This window comes from Zootoca vivipara, chromosome 7, assembly GCF_965207765.1.
Source record: "Zootoca vivipara chromosome 7, rZooViv2.hap1.1, whole genome shotgun sequence".
Classification (NCBI taxonomy): Eukaryota; Metazoa; Chordata; class Lepidosauria; order Squamata; family Lacertidae; genus Zootoca; species Zootoca vivipara.
In genome coordinates this window covers 40,429,909-40,449,106 of record NC_142590.1, presented here as the reverse complement: position 1 = coordinate 40,449,106, position 19,198 = coordinate 40,429,909, and the positions used below count along the sequence as shown (strand labels likewise).

Sequence of the window (19,198 nt, the reverse complement as noted above, 5' to 3'; positions counted from 1 at the left end):
AAATAAAGGCATTGTAACATTATTATTATTTTTTCCATTTGGAAAAAAATGAAAACATTAAAACACCAACAGTTAATGCAAAACAGACCACCATATATTAAAAAGAACTTGCCTGTTCCTCCATGAGAACCGCCAAATTGTGAATCAGATCTTTCAGGGGGAACGCAACAAGTTTAAATAGGTAGAAGTAAATATCAACCATATTGCAAAGGGAAATTTGAGCTTGTTTGAATGCTCTTGTTAACAAAGGAAGCCTACTGAAATTTGACAAAAATATTGCATAAACACCTGTAATTGGGTGCACTATTTAATACCGTATGTTGTACCTACTGTAAAATAAATAAATAAATAAATCTAATGGGACATAATTTAACAGACCATTAAGCTTTCTTTATTGCTGGGTGTTAAGAGGATGTAAACAAGGGACAGAATTCACAAAATCTATGACAATTAGGTTAATATACAAAACTTCCCAAATTATTCTACAAAAGCTTATTGTTTTTCAGATTGTAGCTTAAGCAACATCGCCTCTAACCTTACGCTTAAGTATGTATTAAATATGTTTAATACTATTAGAAGTTATAAAGCAACACTCCTGCACAACCTTTATCATTTTCTACAGAACATTAAAGTTTAGTTTAGTTTCCTGAATAGGCAAAACTTTTAAAAGTTACTTGCCTATAAGTTCTATTAAAAACAATGGAATTATGGAACTATACTGTTACCATCTTAAACATCCAAAATTAGCAGTAAATTCCACTGAACTCATTAGGATTTACTTATAAATCTGAAGAGGTCCAAGCTGTCATTTCCATTGATTTCAAACGGTCTCCAATGTAACAATTAGGCTTTCCTGAATGCTGCTGGAAGTCTATTCAGTAAGAAGGGTATTTTGAAAAGAAAGAGAGGGAGGGAAAACACAATACATACAACAAAAATACAAAGAACAGCTAGCTGATTTTGTGCTTTTTATAGTTGCACTGTACACATATTCTGCATCCGATATAAACAGTCTTTACAGTATTGAGAAAAGATTAATAATGCCTACTCAGCGTAAGGGTTCTCTGGTATATATTAGTTTTGCATTGGGAGAAATCAGCCACATGTGAAATATATGTTTTCAGTTCTCTGAAACTAAAGAAAGGTGAAATTTGAAATGACACAAATCTATTTGACACACTCCACAAGGAAGTCCTGCAAGGGACAGAAATGCAGTCACAAATCATCCCCCTACTACGGTATACAGTGGTGCCTCGCTAGACAAATGCCCTGTTAGAATAATTTTTCGCTATATGAATGTTTTGCGATCGGAGGTTGCCTCACAAAATGACGAGGTTTTCTATGGCGAAGCGTGGCCATAAAAACCTCCGATCACAAAACCTACTTGCAAAAGGCAGTTGTCTAGCGAAAGGGGAACCAGCTGTAGCAAGGGAAGAATGCAAAGGAAGATCAGCTGATCTTTCTTTGCCTTCTTCCCGAGCAGGAAGAAGTGCGCAGCCGCGGTGAGGGGGCCGATCCGGGTCGGCCAGAGGGTGAGCGCCGTGCGCTTTCTCTTGCTCGCCCCGCACGCGGGGCTCGCCCTCGGCCGACCCGGGATCGTCTGCCTGAGTGCCGCCCAGATCGGCCCCCTCAGCACTGCCGCCACACGCTTCCTGCTGCTGCTCCGCGCGCTGCTGTATCGTGGGGTGTGTGTGTGTGCTTCCCGCTTCTCAGCTGAGAAGCGGGAATCACACACCTCCACGATATAGCAGCGCCGGTGCAGCAGGAAGTCCCCGAGCCAGCCGGCAGTCCCCCGAAGCCCATAGGAATGCTTTGATTAAGTTTCAATGCATTCCTATGGGAAACCGCGACTCACTAGACGAATTTTTCGTAGGACGTATTGAGTCCTGGAACGAATTAAATTCGTCTAGCGAGGCACCACTGTACAACAGAATGTGTCAAACTTCCTGCCACCTTAAAACTATAGTGGGTACATTGTTTCTGCAATGTAGCTTCCAACCCTGCCCCAGGAAATTGGTGACTTCCAGAACCTGTGGGCATTCTGTAGTACCACAGAGGGGTTGATCAATATGTGCAGTCCTATCAAAATAGTAGCAGTTATGCCACTGATGTAGCCAATCAATTGTTTGGTAAGAAGGGGAGAGTGAATCCAACCATCTGCCAAAGAGGTCATTGGTGCTCTCTAAATTTCTAGCAGACCTCCCCCCCCTAAAAAAAGTTCCAGCAGCTAGTTGAGGAGGAAGGACTGCATGATTAACACTCTCCCAAATAATATGGCTAATACAAACTGGACATGCTCCAGTTCAAAATATCCTGTACCGTAAAATGGCTTATGAATGTTCACAATGCTTCCAGTACAATATTAAAACAGGAGTAGCCAACTTGGCACCTTGATGTTGCCTCATCATCCCTGGCCATTGGCCATGCTGGCTGAGACTGATGGGAGCTGGAGTCCCAAGAGCTGGAGGGCACCATGCTGGCAATCCCTGTTCCAAACCATATGCCACTTTAGGGGGGGAAAACAAATAATTCTGTACTGCTCAACAAAAAGAATAAACCAGCACTAAACTTCTTGAAAGACTCGTTTTCTTAATGCAGTCTAACCATTACTTTTGCTTCAGAAAGAGAGAGATTCCGGTTTACTTTGGTTCTTTGGCTTTTTCAATATTGATAACTCTTTCAAACTGGTAAGCATCAGCACGTTGCAACTGGATTTTGGCTGCATTTGTTGGCATCTTGAGTGTTAGCAAAATAGAATACATTAGAAGAGGAAAAAATGAAAGTATGTGTGAGATTAAAGAACAGTACATTATAATATTAAATCTGAATCAAAGGTTATTAATTGGTTGTTCCTTCTTATCAGGAAAATTACCACCTCATTTAAAAAGTAGTTTTAAAAATTCAGTCTTTGTAAACATAAAAGTTATATTCATAACCAAGTGTGATCTAGGTATTTGTCAGCAACTCTATAGAATTCATGATTTCATCCATTTAAATATTATTTGCCAAATTAACGAACATGAAAATCTTATTTAAAAAACTTATAAAGAAAGTAAGTCACATTTGTATATATTACAAACAGTCGTGGAATGAAATACTGGTTTGTATTTTTAAATTAAATACGTTTTGTGCTAAACTACTGCCTGTCCTCTTGTGGCAGTTTGCATACCAAACAAGATTTCTTTTTAAAAAGTTAACATGAAAACTCTGCTTCCAGAACACCATTTTCTGGAGACAATTTGGCTTGGTGCAAAGCAGCTTGAATTCTGAAGTGTGTTCTTGTTTCCATGGAATAATTCTTATAATTTTGCCTAAAACAAAAGAGAGACATATTGTGATAGGCACTTAAATATTGCACCTCCCCATCATCATTGTATTGCAATATTTAAAAGAACAATTTTTACAAAGCGAAGGTAGAAAAACCAAACTTAATTCACAAATGTCTTCATTGCTTCCTCTGAAATAGAGACACAGACAACAGGACAATGCATCCAAGTCTACATTTCCCTGGAAAATGTATGCTTACTCATCCCCACTCCCCAGCCCAGAATAATAATAATAATAATTTATTATTTATACACCACTCATCTGGCTGGGTTTCCCCAGCCACTCTGGGCGGCTTCCAAACAGAAAAATGAAATAAAATAATCTATTAAACATTAAAAGTCTCCCTAAACAGGGCTGCCTTCAGATGTCTTCTAAAAGTCTGGTAGTTGTTTTTCTCTTTGACATCTGATGGGAGGGCATTCCACAGGGCGGGCGCCACTACCAAGAAGGCCCCCTGTCTAGTTCCCTGCAACTTGGCTTCTCGCAATGAGGGAACCGCCAGAAGGCCCTCGATGCTGGACCAAGGCCATATAGGGCTTTAAAGGTCAGCACCAACACTTTGAACTGTGCTCGGAAACATACTGGGAGCCAATGTAGATCTTTCAAGACTGGTGTTATGTGGTCTCGGCGGCCGCTCCCAGTCACCAGTCTAGCTGCCGCATTCTGGGTTAGTTGTAGTTTCCGAGTCACCTTCAAAGGTAGCCCCACGTAGAGCGCATTGCAGTAGTCCAAGCGAGAGATAACTAGAGCATGCACCACTCTGGCGATACAGTCTGCAGGCAGGTAGGGTCTCAGCCTGCGTACCAGATGGAGCTGATAGACAGCTGCCCTGGACACAGAATTGACCTGCGCCTCCATGGACAGCTGTGAGTCCAAAATGACTCCCAGGCTGCACACCTGGTCCTTCAGGGGCACAGTTACCCCATTCAGCACCAGGGAGTCCTCCACACCTGCCCACCTCCTGTCCCCCACAAACAGTACTTCTGTCTTGTCAGGATTCAACCTCAATCTGTTAGCTGCCATCCATACTCCAACAAAACAAGTCTATATTAAGTGTCCATTATGCAAAAAATGAATAAATCTAAAGTTCAGGATACACACGCACACACACACACACTCACGAAGGCAACTCTATGTTGCTCTTTTATGGTTAGTATAAAGAAAGAAAAATCTAAAATATCTTCCCCCTCAATACAAAATAAACCCAGAGAGTACATTAATACAAAAATAAGGTACAGTACCTATTTAAGCAATACTGTAAAGTAATATCAAAAAACAACATAAACCCTATCAATGTATGAAGCACCTTATACAAAATTCAAGCTATTGGTCTAATGCAGTATTAGCTGTCTTGATTGGCTGAGGCTCACCAGGATCCCAGGCAGCCTTGCAATCCAAGTTCCCCTTTAAACTGGAGGTGCTTTGGATTGAATCCTCATGCAGTGCATATGCTCTGTCACAGAGACAGCTTCAAGGCACTCAATGGATACACAGGGATTATCCACTTCATCCTTGCAACAGTCTAATGGGTGAGGTCAGGGATCCCAAACTTTTTTGGGGCCCAGGGGAACATTTGGAAAACAGATGTCATGGGCATCACAAAATGTCCATTTCACAACAACAAACTGATGATGCTGAGAGAGAGCACCCCAATGAACATGCATAACACCTCCACCCCCAAAGCTGACTGGCCACTAGCTGTGCCGCCCCCCCCCCCCCACTTTTCTTTTCCTATTAAAAAATGCTTTTTCACTATGGACCCAGAGGTATTATGAAGAAAACAAAGGAAGACAGGACAGCTTGTGTTTTCAACCAGCCCAGTTGCTGCCCAAGGTAAAAACAAACAAACAAAAGAAAACTTGGAATGGCAAAGGGCCTTGGCAGGAACCCAAGAGTTAACCTGAGAGTTTTATCTGAATGCTGCAGCTAGACTATAGAACTTTGTAACCCAAGTTCAACACACTAGCCAATACCTATTTTGGCTCTGTCAGGATTCATATTGTGTAGGCGACGGCATCACTGCTGAAAGTAGCATCCCCATAGGAAGTGCATGTCTTACAATCTCATTTAGGAGTAATTATAATGGGATGCAGTGTCATCACATTACAAGTTTCCCTGCTTTCAGTAGCCAAGAAAATGGAGAAATGGGCAGGGGTGTCACACAACAAAAAGTCTCATGCGTCTTCCTAAATATCACTGCAGGGAGCTAAGAAAGTAGCTTCAGTGGTGAATGCAGCAAGACACAAAATATTTAACATATTTAGCCCTAGAATTTTATTTTCAACTCTCCATTAAGTTCATTCAATTAATTAATAATCTGATAAAGCTTGATGTTTATTTTTCTAGACAGGTCGGCCTTGATATGATCAAGTCCTATAGATATGGCAGTTTTTAAAGTGAGATGGTGAACATATTTAGAAACTTAACATAAAAAGCTTGGTGTACTGCACATACAATATGAGGTGTTTAAAAAAGGGTATCCAATTCTGACTTTTTACTAGTAGAGAGCAATATGAAATAACTAGTTTTCACTGGTAGCCCCTGCCCCCCTTCAAAGGTGCTTTAGAGGGTTGAAGTGGATGCTCTAGAACACTATGGGGTATGGTGGGAAGCAGAGAAAAATCAAGTACTTCCTGCTTACTCTTAAGGCACCATTGGGTACAATTAGAAAAGGATTCAGGTTTTCAGTTTTACATTATTTATCTTATAATCCATTTTGTGATAGCAAACTTAGTAGTCTCCAAAATGCAGCCTGTATTTTTTCAACCCACAGCCTGAATTGCACCTGTTATTTTTAACCTATGAAGACAGAATTAGGGTGTGTGTTTGTTTACAGCTGCTTTTATTGGCTTCTCTTCTGTCTCAGAACCTGGATTGTGCTAGTATGTAGATTTAGGTCAGCTAAAGCAAGTCTTGGTTCCCATCCACCACCACCCCCATTTTTAGCAAGCCTTGTTAAAGAGTCAGCATGATCACATTCTCTTCCCCAAGCCCATAGGCTCTCCCCTGCTCCATGTTAGTCGCCTATTCTCCCCCTACTGGCTAAAGAGGGGAGGAAATGGATTTTTAAGCAATTTAGAAAACAAGCTCAGGATAAATGACAACATTAATATTTCTCTTTTTCCACAGAGAAAACGTTTGGAGAAAAGGAATATTCAAGAAAAGTATCACACCAGCATACAAAACTCATGCCACATTCCTCCCTAAGTGTAGAACCTTAAATTTGTCCCTATTGAAATTCACTGTGTTAGGTTTTGGCCCAGTTCTCCAGTCTGTTAAGGCAATACTGATTCCTGCTTTTGTCTTCTGTTGCATTGGCTACCACACCCAGCTTGATGCCATCTGCAAATTTGATGAGCATTCCCTCAATTCCTTTGTCCAAGTTGTTTATAAAGATGTTGAACAACAAGGGGCCCAGGACGGAACTCTGCTACACTCCACTTAAATAACCACCACTGTTTCAGCCCCCTGCTCTATCTAGTTCTAATAAGCAAGTGTTTATTATAGCCTTACTTTGCTCGTTCCAGGATCTTTACAGCGTCTTCTCTTCTGTCTTGGTCCAGGTATAATAAAGCAAGTTCAAGCAGCGCATTTGGAATTAAATAATGATCGTACTTTATCTTCTTTTCACTTTAAAGAAGAAATAGCAATTAATGAACAACTGTAGCTCTACAATCAAATAATAAAGTCACTTGGTGCTGACACAAATGCTGCACATTGTTTCAATGTATCCTAGGTTGTTAAATAATCTACATTTTTTGCACCAAAGAACATCCCATGGCCATTCTTGTATGGCATCATTCAGGCTCCTCAAGATCCTTACTTGAACATAATACCTACAAGCACCTGCACATGGAGCTTTCAGCGTTACATCACAGGCTTGGCCAGAGACTTAATTTTCAGGAAATAAGTCACTGCAGCTATAGCTTCCTTACCATATAACAATGGAACATGGAGTGTCCCATGTTCATCTGTAATTGGGATTGATGTTATCTTGCAGTCTGGGGACAGAATGGCAGAGTAAGGGTGATTCTGTGTTCAGATACCGGTACATGTACTGTACCCTTGTTTGAATGTACAGAATTTATGACAGTAAAGGAGTGGTCGAAGCACATGAAACCTAACTGTTCCCACATTCATTTTCTATTTTGAAAAGTAGAGCATCAGCAGGTCATACAACTGGGGCTCCAGAAGTGCAGATGGATTTATACATCTTCAGCCTCAGCTTATAAGCAGTATCTAAATCAGCTGCAGATTCCGAGTCTCCTGGGTGCTGACCTCATCACTTCTCAGCATAGTTAATACACTACTGGCATGAAACAACATCATGATGTCAGGGTAGATATGCTGATTAAGGAAGCCAATTAAACAAGTGGCCACTGTAGTCATATATGTGTGATATAACTATGGATCTGCATCTGCATATTTGTACCAATTTACATTGCAGGGGCTGGTTTTTGTGCTCCAGGACACAGCTAAATTGTGTTTCTGGCAAAAATTTGTGGTATGATGGTTATGTCTCTATTCAACTTGGGCAGGGGATGACTAAACTTTTTTGGCCTGAGGCTGCACAGAGGCCTCTGAGGCCTGCATGGCAGTGGTGGGCAGGGCCAAAGTGGCCAAAACACATTTACCCACTCATGTGGCAGATACAGGCAGCCTCTCTCCTATACTCTTCTGTCAATCAGCAGAGGAACAGGAGGAGGGTCTCCTCAATGTTTGAGAATTTTTGTAGAATACTGGAACCAACTTTGTGGGCTGGATGTGACTGTCGTGGACTGGCTGGATGCAAAGAAATTGTGGGAGGTGCCAGTTGGGGAACCCCCAGTTTTAATGGGATGAGTTGCTGTGCTCACTAGGCCTCGTCTCCTGAGCCGACCTTTTTTCTTGAATAAAGAGTTAAGTTCACTGATGTCATGTGATTTATTGCTGTCCCACTCCTGACAGACTGCCTCTGTAAAGAGCACTATCAGTGCTGAGTTCCACTGTGCCACATAGCTTCTGATTTTAGGAGGCATAATCCTGACCTCTGTTGCACCCTGAATATTCAGAGGTACAAGTTCAACACTTAGGCACATAGTGAGATAGAGAAATGTACAACAATTTATATAACTGCATGGTTGTCCATTAACTATGCCAAACTTTAAAACATCTCTACAGAATCACTTTCCAATGAGAAATGCTCACAGGTTTTGATAAGCTGATGTGGCTATTACTGGCTCAGTATTTCTTATTGCGCTGTCATTTTCTCTAGTTAGGACACTTACTTTAAGTGAATGTAAGTGAAGTGTTCTTCTGCTTCTGAAATCTTGCCAAGATATTTCAAGCACAACCCTTTCAGTAACTTGATCACACACTGATCATCAACAAACAAATCTGTAGCTGAAAAATAAAGCAACAGGGAGCTGAGCTGAGGCAATTTTGTAAACTTTGAAAGGGGGAGAAAGAAACTATTCCACCACAAAACATACATACATACATAGCGAGAGAGAAGCAGCAGCAGCCCTCCAAACATTTTGAACTGCAAAAACTGTGCTGGCTGGTGCTAATAGGAGTTGCAGTCCTAAACATCTGGAGGGCACCAGATTGGGAAAAGCTGCCCTATGCCATACATCAAGTGTGATCATAATTAAAGTACCGGTAGTTACAGGTATCTGAAGACGTGTGCATGCACACGAAAGCTCATACCAATAACAAACTTGGTTGGCCTCTAAGGTGCTACTGGAATGTTTTTTTTGTTTTGTTTCCATAATTAAAGTAGTAACCATCCCCCTGCATGTTATCTAAGTATCAGCCTGTTGAGATTTCTCCACAATGATCCTTAAGGAAAGCTTAATGAATTGAATAGTACAACTGAGGTTTACCACAGTTTAAGCTGAAAAGAAATACAGAACAGATGTGTGATGAGAATATGCAGTTACATCAGTGACATACATACACCATAAATCACCATGTTTTTTGTTTGTTTGTTTCTACTGCCTCTTGTCACTAATTATGGGGAAATGGCAATGGTTGCTGGGATCCAAAGTAACATAGACTTTAAACTTGAGAGAGGGATTTTTTAACTGAACTGAAATGACTGCTGGTTAGCAATTAAAGGAGGTTGCTTCTGGCTACCCTATGCTCTCTTTAGGTAAAAGGCAGTGACACACGAATGCCTACAAGAGAAAAATTGAGGAAATGAAGTGTGCTTGACCCAAATCACTCCACATAAAAGCTAAATGATGTAAGAGAGGAGAGGCAAAACAAATGTCTAGTCATGCAAGCAAAAAAGAGGGATGTTGCTGACAGGTGTCTCCAAAAATAGAGTCTGGGAAGATAGTGACCTTTCCTGACTGGTTTAAGTATTCACTTGGACATCAGTTTGTCATGTCTGACCGATAATTGGCTGTATACAGTTCTTTGCACCTTGCTTGTCTGCAGCCTTACAGGATACCCTGCTGTGGTCCTTTTACTCCAATTGCCATTGAGAGCAATTGCTACTTATAGAATCATAGAATCGTAGTTGGAAGGGACCCAATGGTCATCTAGTCCTACTTCACAAGGTACACAACTTCCTAGAGAGAGAGCACTTCCTTGTAAGATACTGTACTGCAGAAAGGCCCAGGCAACAATGCACCTTTTTATTTTATTTTTGCTAAATGTAGTTTGATGCACTGGGAAGAAACTTTTGAGTTGCACCTGCTTATGCTATACTCAGAGTAAAGGTAAAGGGACCCTTGACCAGTCGTGACCGACTCTGGAGTTGCGGTGCTCATCTCACGCTATTGGCCAAGGGAGCCGGCGTGCAGCTTCCAGGTCATGTGGCCAGCATGACAAAGTCGCTTCTGGCGAACCAGAGCAGCACACGGAAACAATAGCTGTAAAGAGGCATTTCTTATTGCTAGGTTTCATTAACTGATGTATCTAAAAGAAATATCTGAGCTTTTAAAAAAGCCCAGACTGGCCAAATTAGAATGTCATCAACCAATGGTCAATTTAAAATAAAACTAAGTGTTGTTTAGAACTAGTATGTAGCAGCCAAGAATATACTACTGATCAGAAAAATTCTAAGATAATAAATAATAATAATAATAATCCCTGTAACCTCACTTCTCACAATGAGGGAACCGCCAGAAGGCCCTCGGCGCTGGATCTCATTGTCCAGGCTGAACGATGGGGGTGGAGACGCTCCTTCAGGTATACAGGTATACAGGATAAAACAATGGGTGGAAGGATTACTGCAAGTGCAGTGGGATTTCCCACACTTTCCTCCTCCATCATGTAACCTGTACACTCCCAAAATCTGCTCTGTGGGTTAGAACAGATTGGGGTGGGAAGAAGTTCTAGACCTTTGGCTTATTAGCACCCAATGCCCTTTTAAATGTGTTGTGGGAGGGGGATTATTGGCTTGTTTTTGTTCTTATTTTTATTATATATTTTGTGTCTTTTATATTGCAGTTTTATCTTGTGAACTGCCCTGAGACCTATGGATGAAGGGCGGTATACAAATTTAATAAACAACAACAACATTGTGCAAATAGAATTTTTTGTGCTGATGGAACTACTTACTTAGTTTTATGTTGAATACAACCCAAACATAATTAAACAAAAAAGAGCTTTGCTTGAGACATACATACATACATATTCCCCCTTGCATCTTGTTCAAAAGTCCTGTGTCCCTGTACTGCCAGAGTCATTTATTTCTTGTATCTCACCCCCCACCACACCGATCCACATACATGCAGTTATACCACTGTATCCTTAAAGGGTAGTCAACTTCTCCCAACACAGAGACTGACTGAAGGAAGTCAATTTATTGTCAGGAAAAGTCGACTTCCCAAACTTACATCCAAATCTAAAAATAAATAGTTGCAAATATATTCCTGGAAGTGATCACCGTATTTTTCTGTCTATAAGATGCCCCCCATGTATAAGACACCCCCTATTTTGGGGGACTCAGGTTTAAGAAAATGGGGGGAGATGGCCCCATGTATAAGATGACCCCTAATTTTTGACATTATTTTTAAGGGAAAAAACCTAGTCTTAAACACGGAAAAATACGGTAGTATTTTTCCCCAAATTAGCATAGATAATTTAATAATGTAGTAACTTGGGGGGGGGGAGGCCAAAGCAACAGTAAAAATACTGTCTGTATCATCAACTCATTGACCCATAATCCAACCGCTGATTAAATAAAAATGGGCTAATAGGTTTACCGTCTAAGAATTCCACGGACAACCACAATATCTCACGGACCACACCCTCTGAAATTAGACATGAGTTACCTGGGCTTCTTTCCAGGGCTGCTTCTGCATCTGCCAAGCACTCCAATATACCACCAGTCAGGTCAGGACACTTCCCAATCACTGCATAACCATTCCAGACATACATCATCTCCTAGAAGCAATCACAGAATAGAACATGTTGTTACAGCAGTAGAGAAATTAAGTTACTGGAGACTAGAGATGTTAAGTCCAAACAATTAGCTGGTTTAGTTCAAATATTCTGGCAGCAGAGTTAGCCAGTTTCAGCAAAAAAACAAACAAAAAACCTCAATTTAACTCCTCAGAAAGCCAACTCATTCATTTGGTTGTCTTTACAACACTGCAAGACTGTAGCTTCTGCTCCCCCGCCTCCTACCTCCCAGTGGTGGATTTGGCCTCCCTCATTCACTGACTATTTTCCTCCAATATTCATTTTGAACTTGGCTCCTCCTTTCTTCAACTGCATACCTTCCCCACTCATAATTTCATCAAAATCAAGATAGCTTTAGCCAGCTGCCTACACTATCCTTACTTCAGCCTTCTGAATTTCAAACCTCTGTTCAGCTTCCTATGTAAACCAACATTGCTCTCTCTCTCTCTCATCTTGTCCCAAAGCCCTATGAGATCCTCTTTCTCACTGGTTTCTCCAGAATCCCCTTTCTCTCTGTCTCAGGTCTGCTTCTTCTACCAACCTTTTCATAAGGTTCCTTCTCCTCATTCCATGGTTTCATTTCTTCTTCAGCCACCCTACCTCCTAGGCCAGACATAGGCAACCTTGGCTCTCCGGATGTTTTGGAACTACAACTCCCATGATCCCTGACCACTGGTCCTCTTAGCTAGGGATCATGGGAGTTGTAGGCCAAAACATCTGGAGGGCCGCAGTATGGGGATGCCTGCTTTAGTCACATTTCATTTCAACCACTTGATGGCCATGACATAATATTGTTGCATTTTCTAACATTACTCCTAATAAAAGCTGAATTTGCACAAGGGCACCCATACATATCCCCTTTAACATTCCTATGTGTTTGTGAATGCTAGCCCCCCCCCAAAAAAAATTCCCAGATCAAACTAGTGTTAGAATTAAGGCTTTTAGAGGGTGTACCCAACTTATGTATATTTAACTTATGCATGCGAGGATTCATAATGTAATCCCCGCATAAGTGGGAAGTTGCCTGTATATGAATAAATATGAATATACATACAGTTACGGTACAATTATTTCCAGTCTTATCTAGTTTGGACTAAATAAAACAGGTGATCAATAGTGAAATTGCAAGAGCAGTGGGATAGCAGAGGAGGGTAAGCAGAAATATAGTAGCTGAAACTTTTATACAGTATAGCTGTTTCTATTTCAGATGTTACCTAGCATATGAGTGAATAATACAAAAAGAAGAGAGCAGAGAAGGAACAGAAAGAACTTTCCAAAGGAACCAGAGAAGATGGAACTACTAGAACTATTTGTGCCATGTGATGACCTCAAGGAAGCATGAGATAATGAATTTAATGGGCTATTAAACTTTATTTCCCATATTTGCATTTGGGTTTTGAAGCTAGTTGGCTATAATACTTAAAAGAACTCAGGGTTCTGTGGAAAAAAATCTAGTGAAAGCCTCTCCCTTCTATAATTTGTAGCCCAAATAAACATAGCCCTATTATAATCATAATATTCTGGCTCCATTCCCTATCAATGGTCTGACTAGAGACACTGAAATGAAGCTCAGCTGTTTTGCCATTTAAAATTCAAATGAGAAGTGTAGCAAGTGTTGTTAACGTGGGGGAAGTGTTCAACAGACTAAGGAATGGGTAGCAAGTTTCTGTCCAGAGGTGGTTTTAGGGTAGCAGGACTGGCGGAGTTGCACTGGGTCCTGACTTGCAAGGGGCACCAAAGCAATGCCGTACAACAGAAAACCACTGACAACTCCCATAACCCTGACTACAGGGCATGTTGGGGCTGGGACATTGTTTAGGAGCAGTAGTTCCTGTCGTTCATATTCTTTTTTATATATTTATTTTGGATCTTATGATTTATGTGGAAATTGTTCAATTTAGCTGCGTACTTTTTGATGTTTTGTTTATTGTTTATGGCTACTTTTGTTAGGCTTATATTTTTAAAAAATATGTTGTAAGCCACTTTGAGCACTTTGGAAAGGCGGCATACAAATAAAATGACTGCCTGATGCTGGGTGAGGCTGGTGGGAATTGTAGTCCTCCAGATGTTGTTGAATACCAGGTTGACTAAATTATGAACCAGCAAACTTAATGTTTGAATCTCACCTCAGCGGTTCTTAGGCAAGCCACCATATTTCAATTTCATTCTTAGTCTACCCACCCTCCACTTGCTACATAGGGATAATATTGCCCTACCCTACCTTACAGGGTTGTTATAAAGATTACAAAGGTAATTGATCCGGTATACTTCAGTTTGTTCAAAGAGTATGCATAAATGCTGAAGAAGAAGAAGAAGAAGAAGAAGAAGAAGAAGAAGAAGAAGAAGAAGAAGAAGAAGAAGAAGAAGAAGAAGAGTTTTTTTCCTAAAAAAATGTTTAGGGGTACTCTCATTTTCCTATTCATACTGAAATACTGCCCCTCAATGAGGCCAAACTTAGATTCACAAAATGTTTAGGGGTATGAATCCCCCTGCGTCCTCCCCCCAAAAAGCACTAATAATAATAATAATGCTTGTGAACTAGGTAACCTCTGAAATGCATTTTACAACCACTTTTTCAAAGATCAGAATGTTATAAAAATGTGCATGATGCATGCAGTTAGCAGTGAAAATTTTATCTACTGCTGGACCAACTGAACTGCTACACTTTTTGCCAGATTTCAGGCCTTGCCGTTTTTTTCCTGCAAACAATGTTCAGCCTATCCATCCAGCCTAGCTGAATTCCTTTGTTCTTAGAGAATGTTGATAGCCACACCCCCAATTATGCCGAGATGTGCCAGAAAGTGTTCCATTTTATTTCTATCTGCTTTGAGCATCCACTGCCATGGATAAGGTATGCAATGACTGAAAAATTGCAAGGTTTGTAGTCTCCTTGGACAAATAAAAAGCAAAACATTTGATGCTATACTATTTATTCCTCTTGGCTACTTTTTACCTGGGTTAGGCCACCCTGCACATTACTTTTCTTCCTGTTTTGGCAGATTGGACTGAACAGATTCAACTGAAGCAGCATCACCTTGTGCATCAGCTTTATATATTTTGTGCTCAACAATTCTGTAACTGAATGGAGCAATTGTGTTTTTGTCAAGATCATTCTAGCAGGGATTCGAAGAAAATAAAAATAAAAATTGCAGTACAAAATATACCCCCCCCCCACTTTAAATTAGAAGCTTCCAGCAGTAAGGACCTTTCGATCCAAACCAAATATACCTAGCACAATTAACTATTAACAGACTGCTATAAATAGCTTTAATACCAACTTCCAGTTCCTCAATGGAGAGAATTGTTAAAGAGCACCATCTGCTGCCTTTGTGGTGCAAGTTCAGCAGAAAAAGGACACATAGAAGTCAAGGTGGCTTGCAAGAGTCACGTTTCAATACCAGACTCCACTAACTTTGACCTGAAAGAGATGTAATGTAGGTACTTATTTGCTCCCAGTAGCCATAATCACTTGGTGAAGGCTAGGGCTATCAATATATCATGCAAAACTGGTTTCAAGCTCACATCGTAATAACTGTTTCATAATATTTGAGCTGGCAATATATCACGAATCACAATGTATATAAGAGCTGGGCGATATTTGGTTTTCAACATTGGGACAACTAAGCAGCTAAACGTTGCAATGTTATCACTAGCTAAACCTCACAATCACTAGCTAAAGACTACAATATTATCACCAGCTAAACATTGCTACCGGTATCTACCACAATGTCTGAGGGGAACAGGACAATGTTCTGGCAGCTGCTACTACTACGGGGTCTAAAACGGATAAATGACAATATTAACAATCCTCATACACTCAGTTTCATCAACAGGCAAGCCAAAATGCATTCCAACAGGACTTTTGGTTTGGGGCTTGGCTACCAAATGGTGGTATTCAGGACAATCCAAAGAATCATTAAAATATGGTTTATCCACAATGTGTTATGCAACTGGACTCATACATTTCTACCCTGTTTCTCCGAAAATAAGCCGTAGCAGGATTTTTAAGCAGCAATAAGAAAATAAGAAATAGTGATAGGCGCAGCAGCAATGCCGGCCACGGCAGGAGGAGGAGGAGGAGGGGGAAAAATAAGACATCCCCTGAAAATAAGCCATAGTGTGGTTTTTTGAGGAAAAATAAATATAAGACGGTGTCTTATTTTCAGAGAAACACAGGTATATACATAGGCTGCTGTCCACATGATCCACCCACCTGTTTTTCCCTGGTGCAGCAGAGCGTATGCATGAAAGTATGCACACACAGTATATCCATTATTAGCTGCCATGACAGGAGCATTTCGAACCACCCCCATTTCATTTAAAAAAGAAATACCAGGGAAGTTTTTATATAAATAATGAGATCTCTAAGCAATGGATGGGCAGGGGAAGCCTCTTCATCTTACCAAAACAGGTACAGGAAGTGGAACAGGATTTGAGGATAGATATCGGCGGGATTTCCGAATTGCAAACTTTTCTGTAGGCAGGGACTTTCCTGCTATTTTCAGTTTCAAACTAGGCACAGCCCTGTGAGGTGTGGGGGAGATGAAAGGAAGCATACAAAATTTCATTTGCTTTATCTACTACATACTGCAGCCCTCTGAACTAGAAAGACAAAATTAGAACTGAAAACACTCCCCTATATTTTCCCATATGCATTGTCAAGCAGCAGATTCCATTCTAAAGATGATCAGCTCTGACGAACTTATTTTATTTAACAAAATGTGTATATTGCTTGACAGTAAACACACAAGCATCTAGGTCAGGCATCCCCAAACTTCGGCCCTCCAGATGTTTTGGACTACAATTCCCATCATCCCTGACCACTGGTCCTGTTAGCTAGGGATCATGGGAGTTGTAGGCCAAAACATCTGGAGGGCCGCAGTTTGGGGATGCCTGATCTAGGTATTTAAAAGAATATAAAACAGAAAGGAGGACAGTGGTAGTGGAGGAGGAATATAACACCATAAAAATATCACCATCATAGAATAACTAGACAACTTGCTCTGCATTCATGGAGGAGCCACCCATTCCTACATCACACCTGACCTCTGGGCAGCTGCTTAGTGACAGAATCAGACATGCATCTCAGGGCCCCTTAAACCTGCAATTAAAAAAACCCACTTTGTGGCAGCTGAAGAAGTTAGAGGAGTCTGGCACTTTCAAGTTTCCTAGAACAAATACCTGAGGATGGTACTACATCAGCTGCAGTTCTAAATGGCTGGTATAAAAACAAAGCTGCCCTAGTATTGTAATGGCACATCCAATTCAAATTATCCACCCCATGTCTTGCCCCAGAGTTAAAGACCACCAAATGCTCTCAGTTACCTGGCCTCAATAATGTCCAACTGCAGCCCCCTGCAGGCTTCTCCATAGGCCACAACCCTTCCAGCTCTGCTTCATGCCCTCCTTAGGGGCTTGCCTTGTTTGGTTCACATGCATCCTTACACACTGTGATAATGCCTGATGCATGCCAGGATGGAGCAAAATTGGGGTGCAGAAACTTGCATCTCTTCTGTGGCTAGAATGTAGCCTACTATAGAAATGTTAAGACTTTCATGTGTTGCTCCATATACATTTAATCTTGACCCTCTATCCCATGTGACACAGAAGAAGAGAGTCAGTTAATGTTATTGTGGGTAGTATTCCCATGTCTCAAGTAGTAGGAGAGAATTAAAACTAGATTCAAGAAATGTTGTTGAATTATCCCATTGAACATAAATTAAAATATGGCTTGGTGTTAAATACAGAGGAATGTACAAAGTTACAATTTTTGGTGTAGAGCTGGGCTGAATACAATGGGTATTTCTTTCATGACTAATCTAAGTCAATATATAGACCTTGTGAAGACTCAGGTAATCTTACCGATATAGTGCAACGTCATCATCCCCAAAAGGCTTATGATCATCTGGTCCAAACATACAGAGATAAGCTGCTTTCATATATATGTATGTAGCCTAAAATGGAAATTATGCAGGATTAAAAATCCTTATTGTCATTTATATTCCTGTGTCATCTTCAACATCTAAGACAGCATGGTGAAACATTTAAGGGATATGGCCTTTACTTCACTATTGGAAGTGAAATTACCTAGAACATATACCGTATTCTTGCATTAGGATATTGTAACCTTAACGAAGCAGAAAAGGGAAGCAGAAACATATACTAGAACTCATTTTTTTCTGTATCCAAGTTTTTCTACTTGCAAAGAAGATGTGTGTACAGATACATACTTTTACACAGTGCTATTTTTCTAGAAAAAGAAGTGCCGGAATGCACCACAAATGCCTCCCTTGTTCTCTTATTATGGCAATGGCGCACACCTGAGAGGTGCCGGAAATGAGTTCCGGTAATTCATGGCTGAAAAAAAGCCCTGCTTTTACAGTTTAGTACGTATATGTGTGTGTTTGCAGAAAACAGACCTTACACCAAGGAACAGCTTTTGGGCACTTGGTTTCAAGGAAGTTAAAAGTACATGACTATGGTCATTCCTATTCCTTTGCTCTCTCCTGAGGATGGCATGAATCTATCCTGATTAACATTGTTTTGATAGGCTCAGAAAAGGCACCATTAGTCTAGAATCGTAATCCAACAGCACTGCCATTTGCCTAGCCCCACCCCAAAAACAGGCTATTCTTAGGCTTTGTCCTTGCTTAAAGTGGTAAATCTATGTTTAATGGTTCCATTTCAGACTGAAGATGGAGGTGCAAAAGACTGAATGGTTATTCATACAAAACAACACTATACATGAAACTAGGGAAATGGAAGCTGTACGTGTCTATGTGTGGGCAATTTTTATATGGAAAAGTATTCAGGCATGTGGGCACTCACTTGTAGTCTAAAGTGGTACAATCAAGACAAAGGTTTACCGATTGTCGGTAGGTACTACCGGTAAGCCTTGCTGCAACTGCATTTACTATAACACATCAATAGGGCTAATATATTCTAAGTGTCCAAATGAGGTAGCAGGACCCACTAGCAATATATTTCACGACCCCCTCCCCCACCCTGCCAGGCACATTATCCCACGAAAAAGTAAAATTGAATTTATGTAAGAAAATCCTGATTTACATAACATTTAAAAAGCATAAGGGGAAGAAACTTATAAAAATGGGAAACACACATGACTAAGTATAATAATACAATATTCTTACACTGCCCAGCTCAATATCTTACCATCAGAAGGAGCCCAAACTCACGGTATACGGTTTTAACTACTCATTTATTCAAGCCACTTCAAAATGAAGACACATGTTGTCTCAGAACAAAAGAGAAGCAGAACACCTACCCCGCAGCCAACTGGAATTTCTCTTGCCAAAGCAGCAGTTGGTTCTGCTGTGAGACATTTATTTGGACTGAAAGTGTATCCGATCAGAATTAGCAAAGAAAGGATTTTAGCAAGTCAAGCATCAGAATTAGCAAAGAAAGGATTTTAGCAAGTCAAGCATAGAACAGAAAAACTACCCAATTATTGAAG

At 40.6% G+C, this 19,198-nt stretch overlaps 1 protein-coding gene across 1 annotated transcript in view; it reads right to left on the bottom strand.

Moving 5' to 3' along the window:
- Nucleotides 1-371: 371 nt before the first annotated feature.
- Nucleotides 372-19,198, bottom strand: part of TTC39A (tetratricopeptide repeat domain 39A) — a 49,683-nt gene continuing 30,856 nt past the window's right edge. The window contains exons 13-18 of the mRNA XM_035121606.3: nucleotides 17,587-17,678; nucleotides 16,128-16,248; nucleotides 11,595-11,706; nucleotides 8,595-8,709; nucleotides 6,841-6,957; nucleotides 372-3,311 (exon numbers count right to left, since the gene is read on the bottom strand). Of these exons, the coding sequence (XP_034977497.3) occupies nucleotides 3,194-3,311; nucleotides 6,841-6,957; nucleotides 8,595-8,709; nucleotides 11,595-11,706; nucleotides 16,128-16,248; nucleotides 17,587-17,678 (675 nt within the window). The 3' untranslated portion in view covers nucleotides 372-3,193. The remainder of the gene's footprint in view (nucleotides 3,312-6,840; nucleotides 6,958-8,594; nucleotides 8,710-11,594; nucleotides 11,707-16,127; nucleotides 16,249-17,586; nucleotides 17,679-19,198) is intronic.